At 43.1% G+C, this 21,546-nt stretch overlaps 1 protein-coding gene across 1 annotated transcript in view; it reads right to left on the bottom strand.

The window, feature by feature from the left end:
* The window catches only part of NEK6 (NIMA related kinase 6), a 30,291-nt gene extending 10,458 nt beyond the window's left edge, over window positions 1-19,833 (bottom strand). The window contains exons 1-6 of the mRNA XM_042052757.1: window positions 19,709-19,833; window positions 12,225-12,365; window positions 11,243-11,305; window positions 10,018-10,128; window positions 6,623-6,731; window positions 5,274-5,381 (exon numbers count right to left, since the gene is read on the bottom strand). Of these exons, the coding sequence (XP_041908691.1) occupies window positions 5,274-5,381; window positions 6,623-6,731; window positions 10,018-10,128; window positions 11,243-11,305; window positions 12,225-12,365; window positions 19,709-19,801 (625 nt within the window). The 5' untranslated portion in view covers window positions 19,802-19,833. The remainder of the gene's footprint in view (window positions 1-5,273; window positions 5,382-6,622; window positions 6,732-10,017; window positions 10,129-11,242; window positions 11,306-12,224; window positions 12,366-19,708) is intronic.
* Between the last annotated feature and the right edge of the window lie 1,713 nt (window positions 19,834-21,546).

The raw sequence follows: 21,546 nt of genomic DNA, 5'->3' as shown, positions 1-21,546 counted from the left end.
GTAATTCCCACACATCTGCCAGGTTTCTGTACAAGAACTGACTTGGCTGGGATAGCACTGATTCATTCTCCTGCTTAAAAATAAGCAGCTGCAGAAGAAACGGTGATTCATTCCAGGAAGTTGTGGAAGACACTTCTGGAAGTCCCCACAGGGCAGCAGTGTAAGACCCCTCCCTACCTGCAACTCTTCCTCACTGCTGCTCTGCCAGCTGTGCCAGGAGCTCCAGGAGCCTTGGAGCACAGGGCTGGCAGGAGGAGCACCAGCACCAGCCCCACTTCTGCTCCCTCTGGTCCCTGAGCTCAGCGGTGCCGGTGCCAGGGCCCCGGAGCCGCGGCTGTTCTGGCACTCAGTTATTCCAGGTCACTGCGTGGGCACCTCGGAGCAAATCACAACGTGTGGGCTCCAGGGGCAGGCCCTGCTGCCGTGGGAGCAGCTCTGCTGGGCGGCCCCACTGTCGGTTCAGATCATGCCTCCCCCGGCCGCCGTGCCAGCGGTGACAGGGCTGTGACAGGGGTTGTGGCACGGCTCAGTGCGTCACCGGCCCTGGATCGGGGCCACGGGGCTGCTCCATCCCATTAATGGCTCTGGGAGCACTCCACGCCTGAGCTCATTTTGTGGGTCCACCTTGCACATTTACCTATCATTACTGTAGTCTTGTCAGCAAATGTACAAACAAGCAGGTCTCGGCGTTTCAAAACTGATGCATTAATTTTTAAATGACTGTCATGATAAAAGACTGACAAGGCCAATTCTCTTTATGGCCTGTCCAACATTACGTGGGAATCTCTTGTAATGAGCATCTTCTAGAAAACTGCACAAGGCTTCCAGTCCAATCAGTCGGGGCTCGCCCTTGCATCCCATTAGTCAATTTGACAAGAACAGTCTAATCGGAGACTATTAATCAGAAACTTTCCTCAGCATCTGCCCTGCTGAAAATACAAAATACTGCTCAGATTCAACGTTACTCACCAGGTGGTAGAGCAATACATTTGAAGTTATAAAGGTCACAAAACCATAGGGAAGATTATGGTTAAGGAAGGAGCTTCCTGCTCTACTCCTGGAAGTTGGAACCCTTTACTTGAACATCAGCCACTTCAGTGATGCCAGAGCATTCCTGCTCTCCCAGCACTGCCCGTGGGCAGCTACAACAACCCTGGCATAGCTGCAGCATCCAAGGTAGGGAAATCCTAATTATTCCCAGTTAAGATTAGGAAGAGAGGCAAAGGTGGCAAAGTTATTCCAGAAATGAAATTCAAATTCCATTCCTCTCACATATGCAAACATGGCTCAGCCATGAGCGAAGCTTCCTGTGAAACTCATCCCTAGCTGCTCCTGTGCAAAACCACGAGAAATCTGATTTATACTTTTAGGAGGCTCTCTCAGTCTCATTCACTGCGTTTGATGCAACCCAGACAAGCCTTGCACAGCAGAGGCTCTCCCACACTTTTACACAGACTGCATTAGACTGACAGTGCAGAATATTTCCAGATATTTTTATAGGCTGTGTACATTGAGGCTTTTTGAATGCCTCCATGAAAAACAAAAAACTGCCCAGTTTTTCAAATAGTAATAAAGTTTTCCCAGAACTATTAGCTTAGCTTTAACATGAACAACACTAGTGCATGTTCCATGAACACACACAGAGCTGAGAAAAATTCCTGAGCATGCTTTAGTGCTACCTGGTGATGCAAAGACAGCAGGGAAGCAATTCTGCTGGAAAATGAGAGTCTGGATTTCTCACCTGGTTCACCCTCTCCATCCACACTTGTAGGTTACCAAGAAAAATGTACAGCACTATTTAAAAGGAGTTGAGGTCTCAAGTATCCCTTTCTAAACTTTTGCATTCTTTCGGGTGTATTTCCAACAAGGCAGCTCAGGTCTTTTCCCAGGAGAATTTGGGAACTAGCTGAGGTTAAACTGTGGTCAAACACACTCAAATAGACTTTAAATTCCTTCAAATCTCAGTGTGAGGTGCCCCCCCCCCAAATTTTCATGATAGAAACAAAACCAAAAAAGCAGATGAAATCTATTTACTCTTAAAAAACCCCAATATTTTGTGCATAATATTGCAGCTGTTGTTACAAGGCCTGCTGCCCTAAGCTCTCTATTTTTTCTTCATTATTATTATTATTGAATCACACAACCCTACCAAACTCAAGTTTAGTTCAGTAGTTGGGTTGGGTTTTTTGGTTGGCTTGGTTGGGTTTTTCACATGTAAATAGTACAATCTACCTGCAGCAATTCTGCATCTCTCTTTTCTTCCACAAATACTATACTAGAGGCAAACCAAAAGGCCAGAACTCCAAACACACACAATATTGGCTGGTGATGTTTTCAGTGGATTTCTTGTGTCCATTTTTTCTTACCAAGTCCTGATTACCAGCTCCTCCAAGCCTGGGGATTTTGTTCCAGATAGCAAACTGGCTTGGCAAGCAAAAGAAAGAAAAAAAGGCAGACAAATGGTCCATTTATTGAAGAGCTCTTCAGTTCCTTGCTGTTCACCCTCACATCCAAGCAGGAACCAGAAGGAACGTGTAACCCCGTGTACTCCAATCCAGGGCTATTGGCACGTTCTAAACTGGGAAGATTTTGACTTATGTGAATCTCCCGAAAGGAAAATCTGCTCCAAGTATATTCTTGTCCAAGAATAAATAATAAATCATCTGCTCCAAAACAAGACTGTTCTGTGTAAAATTGGTTTCTTTTGGGGTTTGGTTGGTTGTTTTTCTTCTTGTTTCCTCAAAATGTAAAGCCAGTCAGAAGCTCTGGATAATGCCAAGTTTATTTGGCTAAAAACAGACATTATACCAGTTGTCAAAAAAGTTATCCATTGTAATATTAATGGAAATTCTCTGTATTTATTAGAGCTCCTATTAAAACAAGATCTACCAGCTTAATGTTAAGTTTGCCAAAGTCCGAAATTAGGGAAGGATGGTGAACCACCATGTTGTAACAAGTAGTAAAAGTCACCTTAGCTATGCCCAGTACCTTTAAAACATGAATTTGCTGGTAAGGCTCGTATGGGAGGAGCTCTTCCCTATGGAAAAGTATCTCCTGTCTTCTCTCCAGGGAGAAGAGGCAGTGGCAGTTGAGGGGGTGCCCTCTAAACGCCCGCAGCCCCAGCTGGTTCCTGCTGCCTCTCCCAGCACCACGGGAGGCTGGAGGTGTCCATGCTGCCCCTCTGGCAGGTGTGCCTGTGGAGGTTTTCCAGGGGCCAGGGCTTTCCCTGCCCCAAGGTCTCCCGCTGCCCCGGCGCCGCTCCCAGCTCCCGCCGGCGCTCAAAGCACGGTGCTCGCCGGCATCTCACGAGCTGTGTACAGGCAAATCTTTCATTTTTCTTTCATTACCCCGGCATGTACTGTCACTTAATTTTTATGTATGCAATCCTTCCTGACAAATATGATCTGCTGCCTGGTAATTCATCTGACGTTCATTCTGTTCCTTGCTCTAATTACGGCTCCGTTCCCACCGCCGCGGCGGGCGCTGCCGAGCGCCTGCTACACCTGTCAGCCGGGTCGGGACTGCCTGATGCCCTTTCATGCCAGTCTGCTGCTAGCAAATACAACCAAAGGGAGAAATGAGATGAATATATTTGCATAAGCCGCACATTCAATTCATGGGTCAGCAGCCAGAGAAATGATGGTTCAGGGCGGTTGCCGGGGCAACGCAGCACCACGAAGTGCCCGCGCTCGGCGTCGCAGCCCAGCCCGCACGGGTGCCCCGCTCTGGTGTGGGGTGTTCGTCCCTCACAGCTCCTTCAACAAATGTCTTAATTAAACCAAACCCAACATCAGTCGATTTCCTGCTGCTACAAAACCTCTGTCTCTGGCAAATTATCAAAAACATAGAAAGAAGCTTCACATCTGCATATTTTTTGATTGTTAAAATATTCTTTTTCACTTGGATCCAAGAACCGCTGGAAATGGTGATGTGTCCATCCCTCCCACAACACCTCCAGTCTCACCCACTGCTGCTCCCTCAGTGTCCTGCACCTCTCACCTGTTTGCAGGACACCGGTGATGTGAGGAAGGGCAGGGTTTGTGCACCGGCCGCTGAGCTCTTCCTACTCCAGCTTTCTCAATTAAGAGAGAGCAGCCCTGGTAAAGGTCACAAGCTTGGCTTACATGTGCAGCCAGCTTCCAAGCCCCAATTTATTCTTATTAATATAGTAAGTGCAGCAGTCAAACTGGATAAGATCATATAATTAGACATGATCATATTTTGGCCTGTTCAGATGATGTGATTGTAACTTCCTGTGAAGAGGATTTATTTTCATCTATTAAGTACGGTGGAGATATATCCTAGGACAGCTCTTGATACAAAGGGAAATCTATTTTATGAAAGTAAACTATAGAAATGCCTCCTATTTTTTAAGCACACTCAAAACAAGGCAGGTATTTTCCTTCCTTGTGCACTGAGAAACCGGTGCTGTTGGCCAGTATTAGCAATGAAATTTGTTCACATCTAAGAAAGGATTCAGCAAGACACACTCAGTGGAGGGAATTGCACGAACACGAATAGTGAAACAAATATTGTGTGTTCCAAGGTCAACTGACAGACATTAGTGTAAAAGAGCCTAAATACTGCACCAAAAGCCAAAGTTCCTTCACTGCTGTAATACAGAAGCACCTTTGGGACTCAAAAAATTCAGACCCATTAATAAAAATGGAAAATCAGCCACCTCTCAAGAGGTCACAGACACAATTATGAAATACTTTATACTGTAAGACTTAAAGAATGAACTGCATAACTGTGCAATTTTTTACTGCACTGGAATTAATGTTAACAGTAAAAATGAGGAAGACAACCTTGAGATATGTGGAAGATATGAAGAGAAGATGGATGCTTAAAGCATAAGCCAGATTTCAAGTGAAGTCCCTTTTTGGAACAGATGAGCCATGAGGGCTCACCCACCTCGAGCAGTCACAGCCCCAGTCAGGGCAGAGCCCTGATAAGCAGCTGCTGTGAAAGGTATTGGGGGTAACATTGAATTCCAGCAAGCACAGTGCAGGCAAACGTGGAAAAGCTGCCTTTGTTACATTTACTGTAAAACACACACCAGGCCAGGCCTTCCAGAAAAAAAATAACAAATGGATTTTAAAACAGAAGACACTTACTAATGCCTTCAAAGAGCATTTAAAACACCCACGGCTGGAAATGCAGTCCCCATCCCCTGACTCCCACTCGTGTCACCGTGGGAGGACGGACACCCTGCGTTTGAACATCAGAGCTGACCGTGCACGCCAGGCCCTGCTTAACGAGTACCAGCTTACCTAAGGAATGTGCTGCGGTGGTTTTAGAACTAAAAAACCGGCCTAATCCAAGATCTCCCAGCTTCACCACCCCTGTGGCTGTTATAAACACGTTGGCTGGTTTTATGTCTGCAAGAAGAAAAAGGTAAAAGGTCAAAGCCACAAAAGGTTATTTGGTTCTAATGCTGCAATAGAAGCATCGCCTGGAGCGCTCGCGGTACAAAGAGGCTTGAGCAGAACCGTGCTTCTTTGGAGCTTTGATAGGCTCAATCTTCCAAGGCTTCGAGCTCTGCACAGACACAAAAATCAGAGTGTACTTCCCAGCACACAAGAAATACCAATGAGGGAAAATGTAGGAAACAGCTCAACAGAACAGAGGCAACCTCTTTAACTGCTGGAAATCAAAGAAATGAGCCCAGTTCTCCTTGGGAAGCAGTGCAGGAAACTGCACTGCCCACCACCATCCCCTCATGCAAAGGGTAATTACTGTTCCACATATACATAAATTCCAGGCTCTACACAGCCTAGTTGGTTCATGGAGGGTAGAAATCACTACAAGCCCAGTTTCCCAAGCAGTCATATCAGGACTGAGTTAGAGGCTCTTTCCTCATGTTAGAGCAGTCTCAACCTGAGAGGCTCCACATTTCAGTCACCAATCACAGACCTAATTCAGGTACAATTGACACACTGCATCAGGGGATGCATAATGGAGCAAAAATGACATCACACTGCTGAAAAATATAGTGAAGAATTCCCTCCTTCAAAGGAGCAAGGAAATAACAAGCAGCTGAGATGGGTGTTGGTGTCTTTGGGGAAATTTGCATTTCCTGAGTCCAGTCCTTCCCAAAGCACTTCACTGACGCTGAAAGCAAGAGTGTAATTTTTGGATAGAGCTCAAATTTATAAGATGTTCTGAGACAAGAGACTGAAAAATAATTAATGAAAATAGAGAACAGGTTATGAGAGTGTGGGACATATTTGTATTAATTTTTCAGAAAAGCCTGCAAGACAGGAAAACTCTTCTCAACTCTCTAAGGTCACAGCTAATATAACGAAGACTATTTCTTGGAGTTCACTGTATCCAGGAGTCTCAGCATTTTATTTCTGACACTTTTCTAATGGCAAGTTTGACACTTCTACTTAATATCAGTGTCTGGAATACAAAGCAGCTCATCTTCCTAATACCACACTCACTTTGGCCTGAATGCTTTAACAATGAGGCAGAGACAGAAGGAGAAATCCATCTTGCAGGCTCCAGCCTCTCTAAACATGCATTGGCTGAACATCAGCATAATTGTTTTTGAATGTAGGCGCTTACTAATTGGAACATTATATTATTATTCAGTGAAAAGAGACTGAATTAATGTTACCTCTGTGCATCACCCTGCGGGAGTGCATGTGTTCCACTGCACTGCATAACTGCACAAAATATTTCCACACCGTCCTTTCTGGGATTAACCGTTTCTGCTTTTTAAAATACTGTGGGAGGAAATAAATAAAAGATCAGTGAAAAAGCAACATATTTGACTCGTTCCTGGAATTGTGTTAGTCAGCTGCAGGTTGCTCATGTCTTCCAGATCTGCAGCTGTATGACTTTTCTTCTGATTAGCTTTTAACTCCTCCTCTCTGTGTGGAAACTTCGTTGCAGTTCACTAATTAACAACTATTATGAAAAATATGCTTAAATAGGTTTGACATTTTTGAATGGACACAATTATGATTAGCATTAATCTCCTTAATTACCTTGCAAAACATATTTAATGCCTCAAAACAACAAATGTCTCAAATATTTTGCCTTAAGAAACAAAAGACCATTAAAAACCCCCTTGTAAACATTCATTATTGCATCGTCCACTAACAAGGATAAGGAAATCTGCTTCCCTTTTTTAAAAGACGGCCAGAACATCAATAAAGTATCCATGTTTCTTCTGTGATCAGGTAGAATAATATATTCTATTTCATGCATAATGGGAACACTAAATGAACTGCACTCTGTAGTGAGACTGAGACACTCCTGATCAGCTGGGTGTGTTTAGGCAGCGCCAAGCGCAGCCGGGTCCAGGTTCCAGGGACCTCTGAATGCCCCAAAGCTCTCAGAATAATGGGAAGCATAAAGCACCACCACAGAGTGCAGCATGGCCCTGGCTCCCTGCAATACTGGAGTCTTCTTCAACCCACTACAGGAATAAAGAACCAGCTGCACACTTCAGTGAAGGCCAAACATTACAGACCTTCAGCTGCTCTCCTTCCTTTTCAGGAGGGCACACCAGCCGTGTCTGGCACCCCACCCAGGCATCCCAAAACTGCAGGGCTCGGATTGTTGGTCCCTGGCTTCTCACTGAGCCAGCTCCACAGCCAGAGCATTAACAAGATACACTTATAACACTTCCAGAGGTTTCCCATTGCTCCTCTTGCCCTGCCACACAGGCTGTCACTGGGAGCGCCGCACACCCTCCTGCCTCACCACAGCTGCACTTCCTCTGCTGCACACCCATGAGAATTCCCAGCTGCAGCAGGAATAAAGGAAGGGAATGGCTTGCTGCCCCTTTCTGCATCTCATGCTTTCCCCTCTCATCAGTGACATCTGATGTCCGTTGCCACATTCTCTGTTTTATGTGAAATGCTGTTACCAGTTCGTGTTTGACTCAAGCAATGGCAAATTTTCTTTTGCAGATCATCTGTGAAGGGGCACGACTGTGCAATTCCCCAGGCAGCAAATCTGACAGATTGCAACAGTCTCAACCCAAAACTCGGGAGAGAGCACAGAGGAATTACAGAGGGTGAGGGGAAAAGTGTTATATACACAATAAAATTATTTAATTCTTGTTAAAATACTTAAGAGTGGATATGCAAGACCACAAGTGATAATTTTCTAAATGTCATGTCCAATAAGGTTCGCCTGACATTTACAAGGAAGTCCCAACTCTCCAGTGGGTTTTCCTGCAGCTCTACATTTCTCATAAATAATGCAGGCACCGGGGCGTGACAGACACAGGCCCTGGGTTTATCACCCTCACACCTTCCGAGGGTTGTCACCACTGTTCCACTGAAAATCCACACAGGAGCTTCAGCTCCCGGGGAGGGGAGAGAGTGACACAGAGGGGCTGGTGAGGAAACTCCCCTGCTGCAGTGGAGCTGCATTTAGGAGGAAGCTTTTGTTCCCTCTTGGGTTTAGGGCTTGGTTTTGTTTTTTTTTTAACCTCTGTTAAAAAAAACCCCAAAAACTGAATTTCCAGATTTGCACCAATCAAAAAACTTCATTTATAAGACTTTGAAAAAAACAAATGCATTTTCTTCATGCCTGAAATACAGAGGGAACACAGAGCTGGTGCACTGGAAGCCAGCACAGTCCAGCGCTGGGCAAGGCACCAATCTAAGAATCTACCAGTTATGTTTTGGAAAATGCAACTCTTATTATAATGACATAGAAAGTAATTTTAAAACATTAAATAGCCAACCCCGATAAGCAAATGAACACATTTGTCAGTATTTTAAACTGAAAACTACAGAAGACCAAAAAATATAAATATTTCATATAATGAAATCTTACAATTTTGTAGGTAAAACTTTTGTAAGCTAAGATTGTAAACTCAAGCAGAGCCCTTGCACAGTCCAGGATGTCTCACACACCCCTAACCCCTGCTCTCACAGTCCTTGGGTTTTTTCCGTCTTCAACCACAACCACAAAAAGCCTGAGATGAGCTGCAAGTTTCCCAGGAAATGGTGGGAAAAGAGCAAAATCCAGCAGAAGCCCCAAGGAAACAGGGAGGACAAAGGCAGAGCTGCTGCATGGGCAGAAGGAGCAGCTGAGCCCCCCAGCTCCCCGAGGCTGCAGCTCCTGGGCTGGGGCAGATCCCCCTTCCCTCCTCGAGTGAGGCTGGACCTGGGGATCTGGGGCTCTCCCCAGGAGTGACTCTGCCAACTGCCTGCTCCCAGCACTCGCCCAGGGCCTCTCCTGTGAGACGAAGCAGATTCTCCTGGATCCTGTAAATTTAGCCATTGACTATGGACTGAATGGGTAACTTGTTTGACAGCCTTTGGCCTAGTGCCTCATAGCTCTGCTGGCAAAGAAAACAAATCTGTTAATAAGATATTTTAACTGTGACAACAAGGAGGAAGAGAACTTTCCAAACATTCATTTATGATAATTACAGAAAAATGATGGCAAAAACCAGGTAAAACATGGAGAGAAGGTTGAGAGTGCTAACAAACATGATATAACACATCTGTTCTCACAAGGGATGTATGCCTAAAGATTAACATGTCAAAGAAAATATAAAAGCAGGTGGTAACAGCTTAACTAAAGCTGGTTTGCAGCAATACAAGTATTCCTAAGAGCAACATAAAAGACGAACAAGTACTTGAAACATTTTCTCAAACCCAAATCCCCATTGCAAAGAAAGTCAATACACTTCCTTGAATGTCTTCAGAGTGGCAGACAGGCAATGTGAATAGTGAATCCAACAGTAATTAAATGTCCCCATCAATCACAGACTGAGTAAATCAACTTCGCAAATAACACACGTGTCCCACCAGATCACAGACACTTGCTCCCCTCTGCAGCAGTGACCAGAAGCTCAGGGTATGGCCTGGGATATTCAAAATGCCACCAGACACTTTGATTCAGATCTGAAGGCAACCTGGGGGTGTGCAAAACTGCAAGAGGAGATAAAAAGTGCTTCTAACCCATCTGTGCTCACCCCACTGCTTTGGGTCTGCCTAATCCTAGTAGTCTGCAGCACCTCCAGGACGGACACATCCTTACCTTAATCATCTGGGAGAGATCCCCAGCATCAGCCAGCTCCAGCACAATGTTGAGTTCGTTGTCTTCAATAAAAGAATCCAAATACTTAATTATATTGGGGTGGTTCAGTTGCTGCAGAGGGAGGGAATGCAAGAGGAACAGTTACAACGTGGTCATGACAACTCCCAGACACAACACCTGCACCTCCTGTGACCCATGTGCAAAACGTTCACAGTCGGTGCACCCACAGCCTGGGCCCAGCTGCTACAGACAAAATCCTGTGAGAAACAGCATTTCTCACAGGCACAGCACCCTGGAAATGTCCTTAGCAAAGAGCAATTCCACCCAAACAGAGTGAAACAACCTCTTCTATCGGAAACTTGCAAAACATTTAAAAGCAATTTCCTGAAGGATGCCTTGTTAAGCAATAACTGATTTTTTCCCCCCATTAAAAAGAAACAAAGCCCCAACTGTTGGTTACAGTACTCAAGGTCTCTTTGCCCCTTAAAAGAACAACAGAACTAAATTACAACTTTGATGGAGGAAAGTAACACACAAATTGCACATGACACTTTATTATCTGATTATTTATGCTGGCTTCCTCACTAATTCCTTTCTTTCATTTCAGTATAGCTCATTCTTATATTCACTACTGATGCTTGAATTTTTTTTTTTACTAGAACCCAAAAGTACCACAGATCCTCTTTCTGAATGTAAACTTTGGCATTATTTTTCTCCATGACTATTGAGCAACTGGCTCATGTTTATCCTTCCCTGCAGCCTACAGAGTCAGGCTACAACTGCATGAATTTGAACAGAAATCCCTAAAATCACAGGCACAGAAGTAATCATTTAATACTTTTAGAATGAAATTTGACTAGTTAAACTAAATTTTTAGCCTTCTGCAATCTGTTGCACTTACTAAAAATAGATATTTAAAGTGCAACACATCTATGTTTTTAATCAACAATTTAAAATAAACTACCAAGGCATTAAAAATCACTAGTTGCTTTAATCACTTAAACACACTCTGGTTTCACAGCCTTTATCTAAATGATCATTTTTCATGTGTGATATTTATACACACACATACGTAACATGTACAGGCAAAACTGCTTTCCCCTTTACAGTGTAACCTTTATTTGCCAACCCGAAAACAAATTTTTTCACAAAATAAAACCAATCAAAAAAAAAAAAAAAAAAGAAAAAGAAAAAGAAAGAAAAAAGTCATCATAAAAATTCTTACCTTCAAGAGGTCAATTTCTTTAATGCAGTCTTGCCTTGCCTTAGCATCCATCATTTCAAAAATCTTCAAAGACAAAAACATTGGAGATAAAAATGAAGCAACAAAAAAAAGTACTTTATACTTTAACAAGCAGTTGGTGTTTCCTTCCCCAATTTGTACATGCTCTACTGTAATGAGTATTCACACAATCCTCAGATCAAAGAAAGATCAATGTTTTCTTTATTTTGAAACCACTACAGGGATAATGTTGGGGTAAAACTAATTTCAAAACCCATAGGCAATATTCTAAGCAGCACAAAAAATAAAGATACAAGTTTGTGAATTTGCTGCTGTGATTTTCATTGATTTAGTTATTATTAATTTCATATAGTAAATAAAAGACAGAATGTTCACTTTTCTCTTTTAAATAGATATAGCTTCCACTGATTTCTCTGTAATAATTAACAATAACATTAAGCATTAATATTCATTCCACAGTAATCAGCAAGTCACTAGAAATGAGAGCTTGGAGGATCTGTTGAAGGATTAAAGGCAAATTTCTTCAAACAAAATGCTGTTCTGAATACTGCCCAATACTTTCAGCCAAGTTTAAAAAATCTACACTTCTGGCATCCAAGTTTTCAAAAATTCTTCTCAAACTCCACCAGCAAGCTCCAGCCTGTTTCCCTTCCGTGTTCCTGTGGTTCAGCTGTGCTGGGATGGCATCTCCTCATGGCACCAGCACAGCCCCAGGGCCTCACTGTTTCACACATTTAGTAACAGTTTGGTGAACCCTTTTCTTAAAGTGAAAGGTGAAATTTAAAATAAACATGAAATGGCAATACTGCTAGGTAATTCTGATTTGGACACAGGAGACCACTGCAAGGCGATGAGGGACGAAGAGCCTGGAGGGCAGAGTTATCTGCCTCCAGGTCATCTGGCAGGCCCTTGAAACATTCCCATTCTGCTCTCAAAGCAGGAGACTCTGCACTGAAATGCTCACCTGGACTTTCTTCAGTGCCACAGGTTTCCTGTCCAGGAGACAAGTTGCTCTGTAAACTTCGCTGAATTGGCCTCGTCCAATCTTTTTCTCGATCTGAAAATCTGCCAAGGTGCAGCGATACGGGTACGACGTTAAATGTCTCTGTCAAAGGAAAGGCAGTCAGGGACCCGAAAGAGCCACTCAACCCCTCCTGCTCTCACTGCTTGTGGACAAGGGTTTCACCTCGGCTGATGAGAATGGAGAACAGCCCGACCACAAATGCATGAATTCCTTGCAGATGCAGCAGTAACATAGGCTGGAGGAAGCCAAATGACTTCTCTAAAAAGGGAATTAAAGTCTTGCCTTCCGTGTAAGTAACTAATTAGTCCCAAACTGCTCTCCCTCGTTGCACAGCCTCTCATCAGCTCTGCCTGCCTGTGTCACCTGGGAGACGCCGATGCTGCAGCCAAGCAGTCCCAGGTAAACACCCAGGCAGGCAGGGAGACACAGCCTAATGAGGAGCACGGACTCCATGGACTGCAACTGCTCCCAAGAGCCCTTCTGGTCTCCTCTGTAATTAGCACGGCTGCCAAACAATGGTTAAAAAAGAAATTATGAAAATTAATTACTCAAAGTTACCACACGTGCCAAGTAGAACATTTTCAAGTTTCAGCATCTTGAGCCATTTCAGAGTTTGCATCAAATACCACAGAAAAAGAAGTTCCCAGTAGAGGCTGCGGGTGGGGAAGGGCTTCCAGGGATGAGCCATCACCTACAGCCCAACCTGGAGCAGCCACGCCCAGCACAAGGGGCCCGGGAGGGCTGCATGTTTGAAGGAAAGACTATTGCTACCACTGTTGCTTCCTAATGCAGCAGGAGAGGGCCGGAATTGAGACTTAAAATGCAGGAAAAGCTTTCAGTCCAGCATTAGGACCTGCAGCTATTTCTGAAGGCAAGTCCCACAGAAAGAGGAAGGTAATTTCTCCAAGTGCTTCCTTCAAGCAGCTCAGGGCATGGTTCCCTTTAAGAACTCCTCAGTCTCCCCTACACTCTGGAATAAGTCACCAGCTATTAACTGCAATCAAAGTTTGGGTCAGCTCTCAGTGCTTGTGCTGTGCTTGGAATTATGCTGCATTCACAGAGATTAAAAAAAAAAAAAACCAAAACTGAAGTCCAAAGATTCATTTCTCCAAGTCTGGCAGTGTACACTATGCAATAAACTGGGAGCATCCTTTCAGTGATGAGGGAACAGGTATCCTACAGGTTATCAGATAAAGGGCAGAAGGCTAAAATTGCTTTGCTTTTTTGTTTACATAAGTCCTCCTCTAAATTACTAAATTATCACCAGAGTAAGGCAACACAGGATGAAAGCAGACAAGCAAATATTCCAATTAATCAGCCCCTGCAGCCTTCTCAGTTTAAACTGGTTGCAACCTCTCCTTGCAGGGAATCTGATAAACAGAACCACTCCTCAATACCTGTCACAGTGGATACTCAGCTCATTCCAGGCAGTGTAACAAACATCAGCTCCCCTGCACTGTTTGCATGGCAGAGCCAGCAGAGTCCGCACACAGGGATTTTGTCCCATTTTCCTGGTTCCCACCAGGAACATCTCCACTTCCCAACTGTTTTACACATGAGCTGCTAAGCGAGTTCCTTGACCTGTACAGACAAACCACTTTCCCCAGACAAAACAAAGGTGTCAGCACATAAACCTACAAAGCACTTTTTCCTAACTTAAAAATAGAAAGGAATCACAGCATTTCCTTCACCACGTCCATGTGCCTCCTGAGCTGTTCTTGAGCAGTAAGAAAGTCTGAGCAAAAGCTTTTTTAACTTGTAGTTACCATTCACAGTAGAAGCAGCACTTCTTAGAACATTTCACGAGGCAACTACTACAAAACTTTATTTTTCAGAAAGAAATCCACACTGAAATCAAGGAGTTTCCACTTGCCCTTCTTAAATTGTTGTGTGTGTTTACACCAAGAGTGCTTAAGTGTAAAACAATGTTTGAAGCATGTGCCAAGAAATACCTACCAACTTCTGAACTTGAAAACATAAATAAACATTAGGCAAGTGAGAGGAATGTGTCCCAGCCCCTTTGCCACGGGGAGCCCGGGAGCTGCTGGTGCTGGGGGTGATGCTGCCCATGCCTGGACACCTCTGCTGATGTGTTCTGGCACCGCCAGGACTGCAGCTGCACATTTACATATGCAATGACCTAGATTTGCATGGGCTATCACAACCTATCAGACCTAATTAAAGTAACAGAGCTTTCAGAGAGGGCAGGAGATGTTTGATTACGGAACAAACCAGGAATCATCCTCAGGTGAGGCCAAACTGTACCAGAAAGCTCCCTATTGATCACAGGCTACTTTCCCTTACGTTCAAACTTAACCTTCTCTTGCTGTACTTGAATGTAAGCAGGAAGCTCTGCTAAGTACTGCTAGCACACAGAACACCTAGGAAATATCTGCCTTCTCAGAATAACCCCCTCTAGTCTGACCTTACACACATTTCACTTATTTCATGACTTTCGACATGGGGGGCTCCACTGTTTTCAAGTCCTTCCACAATTAACCACCACAATTTTTCAGAAAGCTGGCAAAGAACCAACCCCTATTCATTCAAACAACCCATGATCTTTACTTCTGCAAACCTCAGAGTTTTCATCTACAGGTATAAATTGTAATTGTAATAAGATATAATTGTAATAAGAGACCACCATCGTCTTCAAACTTGTCCATTAAAAATACGCTTTCTCATTTCTAGGATGGATTCAGGCTCAGGTTTGCATAACTGCAGTAAAATTAAGCCCCTGCCTCTACAGATCAGGTGTCAAGGCCAACAATGGAGCTTAAATTAAAAAAAACCAAACAAACAACTAAATAAAAAGAAGAAAAAATTAAATAAAAAGAAGAAAAACAACCAAGCAAAAAGAACCCTAACCACTAGGCACTATGAAAATTGGGCTGTTTGCACATTTCTGTTCCCAGGGCAGCTGTAGGAAGGGCACAGTCTGGGAAGAACTTGTTTTGAGACAAAGGCTCTTCTCTTTCTTCATCCACACAAGGAAGTGTCATTCTTTTCCTACTCCATGGGGAAAAAAAAAGTCTAAGATTGAAGTCAAGTAATTCCTCATGCAAATAAAAAGGCCATTCATTTTTAAGCAGAAATGCAGAGATTATTCCAAGAACAAGCTCTTCTGGACATCTCCTCTGGCATACATGTGCTCTGTGAGATGGAACCACTGGTGGCAGAGCACAAATTCCAAAGCTGGCAAAAGCAGGCAATGGCAGCCCTTGTCACAGAACTTCAGGGGGAAGTTCACCAGGGCTTTTAGCCTCAAATTTTGAAGTGTTACAAAAGATCTTCTGCAAAACAGATTTGGTAAGGTTTCATAACACTAAAAAAACCCCAGTGAAATAAAAGCTTCAGTTATCTTGTGCATACCAGAACAGATTCAGGAAAGGGCAAGGATTCCTGGGAGTCTCCACATGGCAGATTATAAAGGAACCCAAACACGGGGAAGGCAGAATTAGGGAAGTTCCTTGCTACAGACTTGCTCCTTGGATGCAGTTTGTACTTAACAACCCCCCATTCTGGGGGCTGTCACCAGTACAACTGGATATTCCATAGCTCCCTCCAAATCCTGCTCTTAGGACATGCAGGCAGGACACCTACACACCCTGAACACATTTTTTGTATTTTATTTTTGTTCATGAGTAGTTGTCCAGAATTTGTTTTGGGATAGGGAAGAAGAAAAAAACTGTTCTGACTTTCAATGTCCAGAACAATTAGTGTTTGGCCAATAAATGTACCTCTTTGTAATTACTTAAGATCCAGAGAAAACCTGAACAGCCCCAAGAGAACTGTGGGGGCAGGTCTGCCTGCAGCCTCTAAGCCCTTCTTCTGGGCCAAGGAGCACCCTAAGAGTGAAAACAAAAATATCATAAATACAACCCCACTGCAGAACCAGGCCTGTCCCTCTGCTCCCCCAGAGGCACAGGAAATCCAAGGCTGAATGGGCTGAGAAAGGGAAACGTTCACTGCTAATTGCACAATATAGAAACCCAGAGTGCTAATGTTAATTAATAATAAAGTCAGTTGTTTTACTGCTGATTGGCATGTGGAAAACAGGCACCAGCCAGCTCTGCACAAAGGGCTACAGGCATTTAGAGTATTTGTAATCAACCTAAAAACTGTTAAGATTGGTTAACCAACAGTTAAAAAGTCAGACAGTACAATCTTCAGATGTCAATAAAAGCATCTTTCCTGTAGAGCCATGAAATGAAATATTCTTTAGAAGAGTAAAAACATACTCGCCCAATTAATTTTCTGAAATCTCATTAAAAAATTTAGCCAGACTAAGTCATACACTTCTGACCTGAATTTTAATTATCTTTACACTGGATATAAGGTTTTTCTGATATTTGCAATGCATCATTAATTTTAAAGGAATGGTTTCCTTGCTTCTAAAGTGCATACTTCATCTGAGTGACATTTACTGTAACTAATTTCACCTTTAAAAGACATCTGCAGTAGTGACGGGGGATCTCCAGCCCCTCCAGTAGAACATGCACACACATTATAAGCAATGATTTACTATCAGCATCAGTATTTCAAACCCTTTTAGTATGTCCAAAATTATACACCTGCCTGCATTCAATAACGCCTACCTGAAAAGAATTTTGCATACTTTGAGGCTGAAATTCCAGTGTGAATTTATGGGAACACATTAGAACAGATTGATTAAAGAAAGAACTTCTAAGCTCGCAAGAGATGAGGAAACTTCTAAAATATGGATAATCCTTCAAACAGGTAGCCAAGTAATCATTGAAGAATACATCAGGTTTTTCAATTTGAGCTTCAAAATGAGACTACACAGTCATCATAAAATATCCTTCACTCAACCTGTTACCTGGAATTTAAAGTTTACTGAAGAATTGGCTTGAGTTTCAAAGTTTCGGCATCCCTGTCAGCACAAATGGGATCTATCCTGATATCCAGATATTCTGTACCTATCTAGACATTTGTACTATAACATGACAAGGAAAGAGAGAAATACCTTGGAAATAGTAGGACAAGGTGATATTCACAAAGAAATTAAAATTACCATAGAAATAATCTCTTAGCAGCTCTGCTAAGATGTGAGTATATAAAAGAGTTGTTTAAAAGTGAGTTATTGTGTTTATTTAGTATGAAAACTAAGTGAAAAATTACAACTCTATATTTTTATATCACTGATTTACTCCTAAATAATTTTTATTGCTTACTGCTATAAACACTAAGTAATCTAGAGACTTAAATAATTAACACCTTCACTCTGGAACATTACTAGAAAATGCTCTCCCTCTTGCTGATGAACTTCCTTGGTGTATCTCTGGGCAGGTAAGAGAACCAAAAGCCAAAACTGTGATTTTATTAGACTTTTTCTTTTACTATTATTTGTATTACAGATAACTTCTAAATATCCAGCATTATTCAAAGGTTTCATCTTATTAACTAAACTACAGCAGTTAAAGATGGAAAGAAAAGCCTGACACACTTCCTCATATTCTGTACTGATGAGTTATAAAGCAGAAAAAACACCTCTGTCAGAACTGAAAAAAAAAGAAGCTGTAGAAAGCAGCATAATTACAGGAAAAGCTCTGGGGAAGGAACACGTTGTTGCTCTGGTCTTTTGGGGGCTGGCACAGTAGTTTGGAATGAAAGGGATGGAAGGAAGGGAAGGCCATTCCATACCAAGCCCCCTCCTCATCCAAGACTCTCCGAACTCGTGTTCTGGCTTTTTCTGCTGAAGTTTTTATCTCTGCCATTAACAACACTTCTCGTAAGACCAGCTTCCCAAACCTCCCTCCCTTCCACAAACTATTACACAGCATGTCTGCATTACTCAGATTTTCAGAAGAAAGAAAGGATGCGATTTCAGATTCTTCCAGGTAAAAAGTACCAGAGATTTGAAAAATTATATATAAATATATTCCTGAAAGATGGAAAATCAGAAATACGTCATCAGCAACCCTATCATGCCACCAATGTAAGGCCTCTAAACACAACCTTTTCTTACATGCCTTTTTTTCCAGTTCCCTGGTAGACTGTATATTCTTGTTATTCAGGTCTTTTTATGTTATTTTGACAGCAAAACCAAAGGAAGTCTTCCTGCAATTCTAATTCCAAATTAGATCATTCTCAGAACAGTTTAATAGAGCCCTCCATTAACAGAACTTGGGTATTACCAGAGTTGAGGGGAGGTTTCACTGAACAATGACCATACAGCAAAATGAGCCCACTCAGCATCAGCATCACAGCAGAACACTGATTATTAGCTACTAATTACACTTAACTATGTCATTACAAATTCTAACGTGCTCCAAGATGCCATGAATGTATCTGCTGCACAGGAACACTTCCTAATCTTGTTCATGAAATAATTACAGGGGCACTATCCTGCCAAATGAGGCAGTAATTAACCCTAATTGCTCAAAATGCAACTGGCTAATTCTAGGAGATTAATCAAGGGGATTCAATTATTATTAAATGACTTAATATGACAAATTGCTGCATTAGGAGAGGGGGCTTTGCTCCACACCATGGTACTTTCCCAGCAGTGCATTCACTGTGTGCAGGAAACTCCCCCCTTAGCAGAGCCTGTGCTGGGCACTGGCAGAGCTCTCCCAAGGACCACTTCTTGCTCAGGGACCCTGGATCACCTCTGGACTGTACAGTGGGAACGACAAATGATCACCCCCAGCCCCTCCCTATGGTCACATCACACCACAGTTACAATCCTCTTCTTTCTGACAGCTTCCCAAGATGCTTTTGGTTTATTCCTTAAAATAACATAGGGGCAAAACTGAATTGCTCTGATCAACAGACAAACAGGCTGAAAAGGCAAGCAGCCAGAATTCACAAAATCCAAGTTTCATGATTACACAGACTGTGGGTTAATCCTGGTTTTAGCTGCCTTCTGCAGAAAGGCAGGAAGAGAGAGGAGCTGCTACAGTGAAACTTTATTATAGTATGGACAAAATACATTGCAGGATGGATTCCAGAGACTCACAGGGAGCCTACAGTTCCACGCAGAATGAGTTTTTTCTTTTATTTAGTAATTACTTCTCCAGCACTTATTATGAAACTATAAAAGGAGATAAAATACATTTATTCACTTACACAATCATCTATTTTACTTTGGCCTTTTCTTCAAAGAATCAAAGACAAGAGAATGCCAACACAGTATGTTTTCATAAGATGATTTAAAAACACTTGTTTTAAGCAAAATTCAAACTATTTCCTTTTTCTCTTATTACAATCAAAAAACTTGGTTCAGGAAACTCTGGCTGGCTGGCAGAATCCCAAACTGGATATTCCCTAAAACCGCTATAACTGCACTAAAAACAAAAGAAGGGGGGCGAAGGCAGCTAAATGCTAAGAAATCAAGAGACCTTTATAGAATGAAGGTAAGAAAAGACAGAGGCAGACAGATCAGAGACACCTGCACTTACCTGAGGATCATGCTGGAATTCCTGCCCTGGCAGCTTGCACAGAGGGTTGTTCTGGTCCCCTAGATGATGAGGATGGTTGTGCTGCCCTTCCATGGTATCATACCAAACTCTGTCTCTCGCTTCTGCTGGAGGCAAAAGAAAGGGAGAGGTTGGTCTCTCACTGCCCAGCCAGCGTGGGAAGAGAGGAACTCTGGGCTGTGCCAACAAGTGGCTGCAGCAGCCAGCGGGAGGCCGAGTCCTGCCCTTCCCCTGGGCTGACTCACACAGCTCAGACACAACCCCAGGCTCTGACAGAGCAGAGCTGCTGCTGAAAGCAACAGGCCAGAGCCACCCTCTTCCAGAGAGTACCCAACAAAACCACCAGCATCACAGCTACTGCTGGTATTGTTTCACAGTAAATAAAGGAGCAGAAAACGGGTTTATTCGGTCAGTGGTTTGTTATCTACTAAAGACACTGCTTTTGTCACCTGTAACAGTAGCTACTGCCACTTCCCCAAGGACTGAAGGTCCCCAGTCACTTAGGGGACATGCAAAAAGGTCAGCACATCTCCATTTGTAAAACAAAAATCAAAAAGTCCCTCCAGACTGTTGCTGCTTTCTTTGGTCAAAGACAACAAAAATTCACCCACAGTCTTTCTTTCCTACCCCCAAATTACAAGCTTTCATTGGCAAGACACAGGAAGCAGGAGCTACAAACCATATTGGATTCAATGAGGCTGAAGTGTTATAGGAACAACAGAGAAACAAACTCCATGCATGAATTCCTTTGCTGAAGCTCCAGGCTGGCCCAACACAGCGATCGGAAATGAAAGTCTGCTCCCCTTCAAAAATGGTACCAGAACATGCAGGAGTTGTAAAGAGCTGCCCATCAGGGAGCTGAGACATTCCAGTGCTGGAACAACACTGTGATCCCAGATTAACTAATTCTCCTCTGGCACAGGGCTGCACACACACTTCAGGAACACCTGAAATGTGTGGCCAACAGTGACAGGGCAGCTGTGGGCTTCAGGCTGAACAGCTCTCAGACACCTCCTCTGCCTGCAGAGGCAGAAGAGACTGAACATACCCAGATTTTCCAGCCCTTCTAGGAAACAAAACCCATACTTGAGCTATTTGTGTTCAAGCCTGACTTGCAGACAAACTCTGGTAGTTCTGTCAGCTGCTCAGGGAACCAGGAGTGGATCACAGCACTCCCTGCTCCACGCCAGCTCGGGGGCCGAGCAAAGTTAGGCCCCAAAATACAGTCACAGCATTTACAGAACACCCACAATAAATACACTCATGTCCCTTCCCCACAAAGGGCCATACACAGGTTTTGGTTATCCCTTACCCACACCCTCTGTCATTCTGAGTTGTACCATTCCTGTCCTTGGCACTGACTGAAGCCTAATGGTGACAAGGGAAGATTTAGTGGCCAACACAAGCATTTGCAGAAACTTATTTCAAGAGTTTTGGCAAGTATTCACTCAGTGAAAGAACACAACCTGACCTCATTAGTGTATTAATAGTGCATGCCTGGTACTTGGGCAATGACTAAGTCTTAATTTAAAATACAAAGGTATTTTAAATATTTGTGGGAGTGGGGGAGAAAATATGATGCAGAAGAATTTCTGCAGCAAGTAGTGCTCAATTCTTTTAACAGTTGTCTGTGAAATAGGCCTTTAGCTCCGGCAGATCCTTCCCAACACCAGCTACCACAACACAGGTGGAAAGCAGAGACAGGCTCTTCTTGTGTCTCAAGCAAATGAGCTTTCACTCTAACAAACGGTCACTAGACAAAAGAGCTGCAGTTCCTGCTACGTTAAACAGGTGAACACACGGGTTGCTCTCAACAAAAA

This window comes from Corvus kubaryi, unplaced genomic scaffold (assembly GCF_017639235.1).
Source record: "Corvus kubaryi isolate FWS band 111438036 unplaced genomic scaffold, C.kubaryi_AGA036_p1.0 78, whole genome shotgun sequence".
In the NCBI taxonomy this organism is placed as follows: domain Eukaryota; kingdom Metazoa; phylum Chordata; class Aves; order Passeriformes; family Corvidae; genus Corvus; species Corvus kubaryi.
Note: the sequence above shows the minus strand (reverse complement) of the source record. Positions and strands in the feature narration are given on the sequence as shown.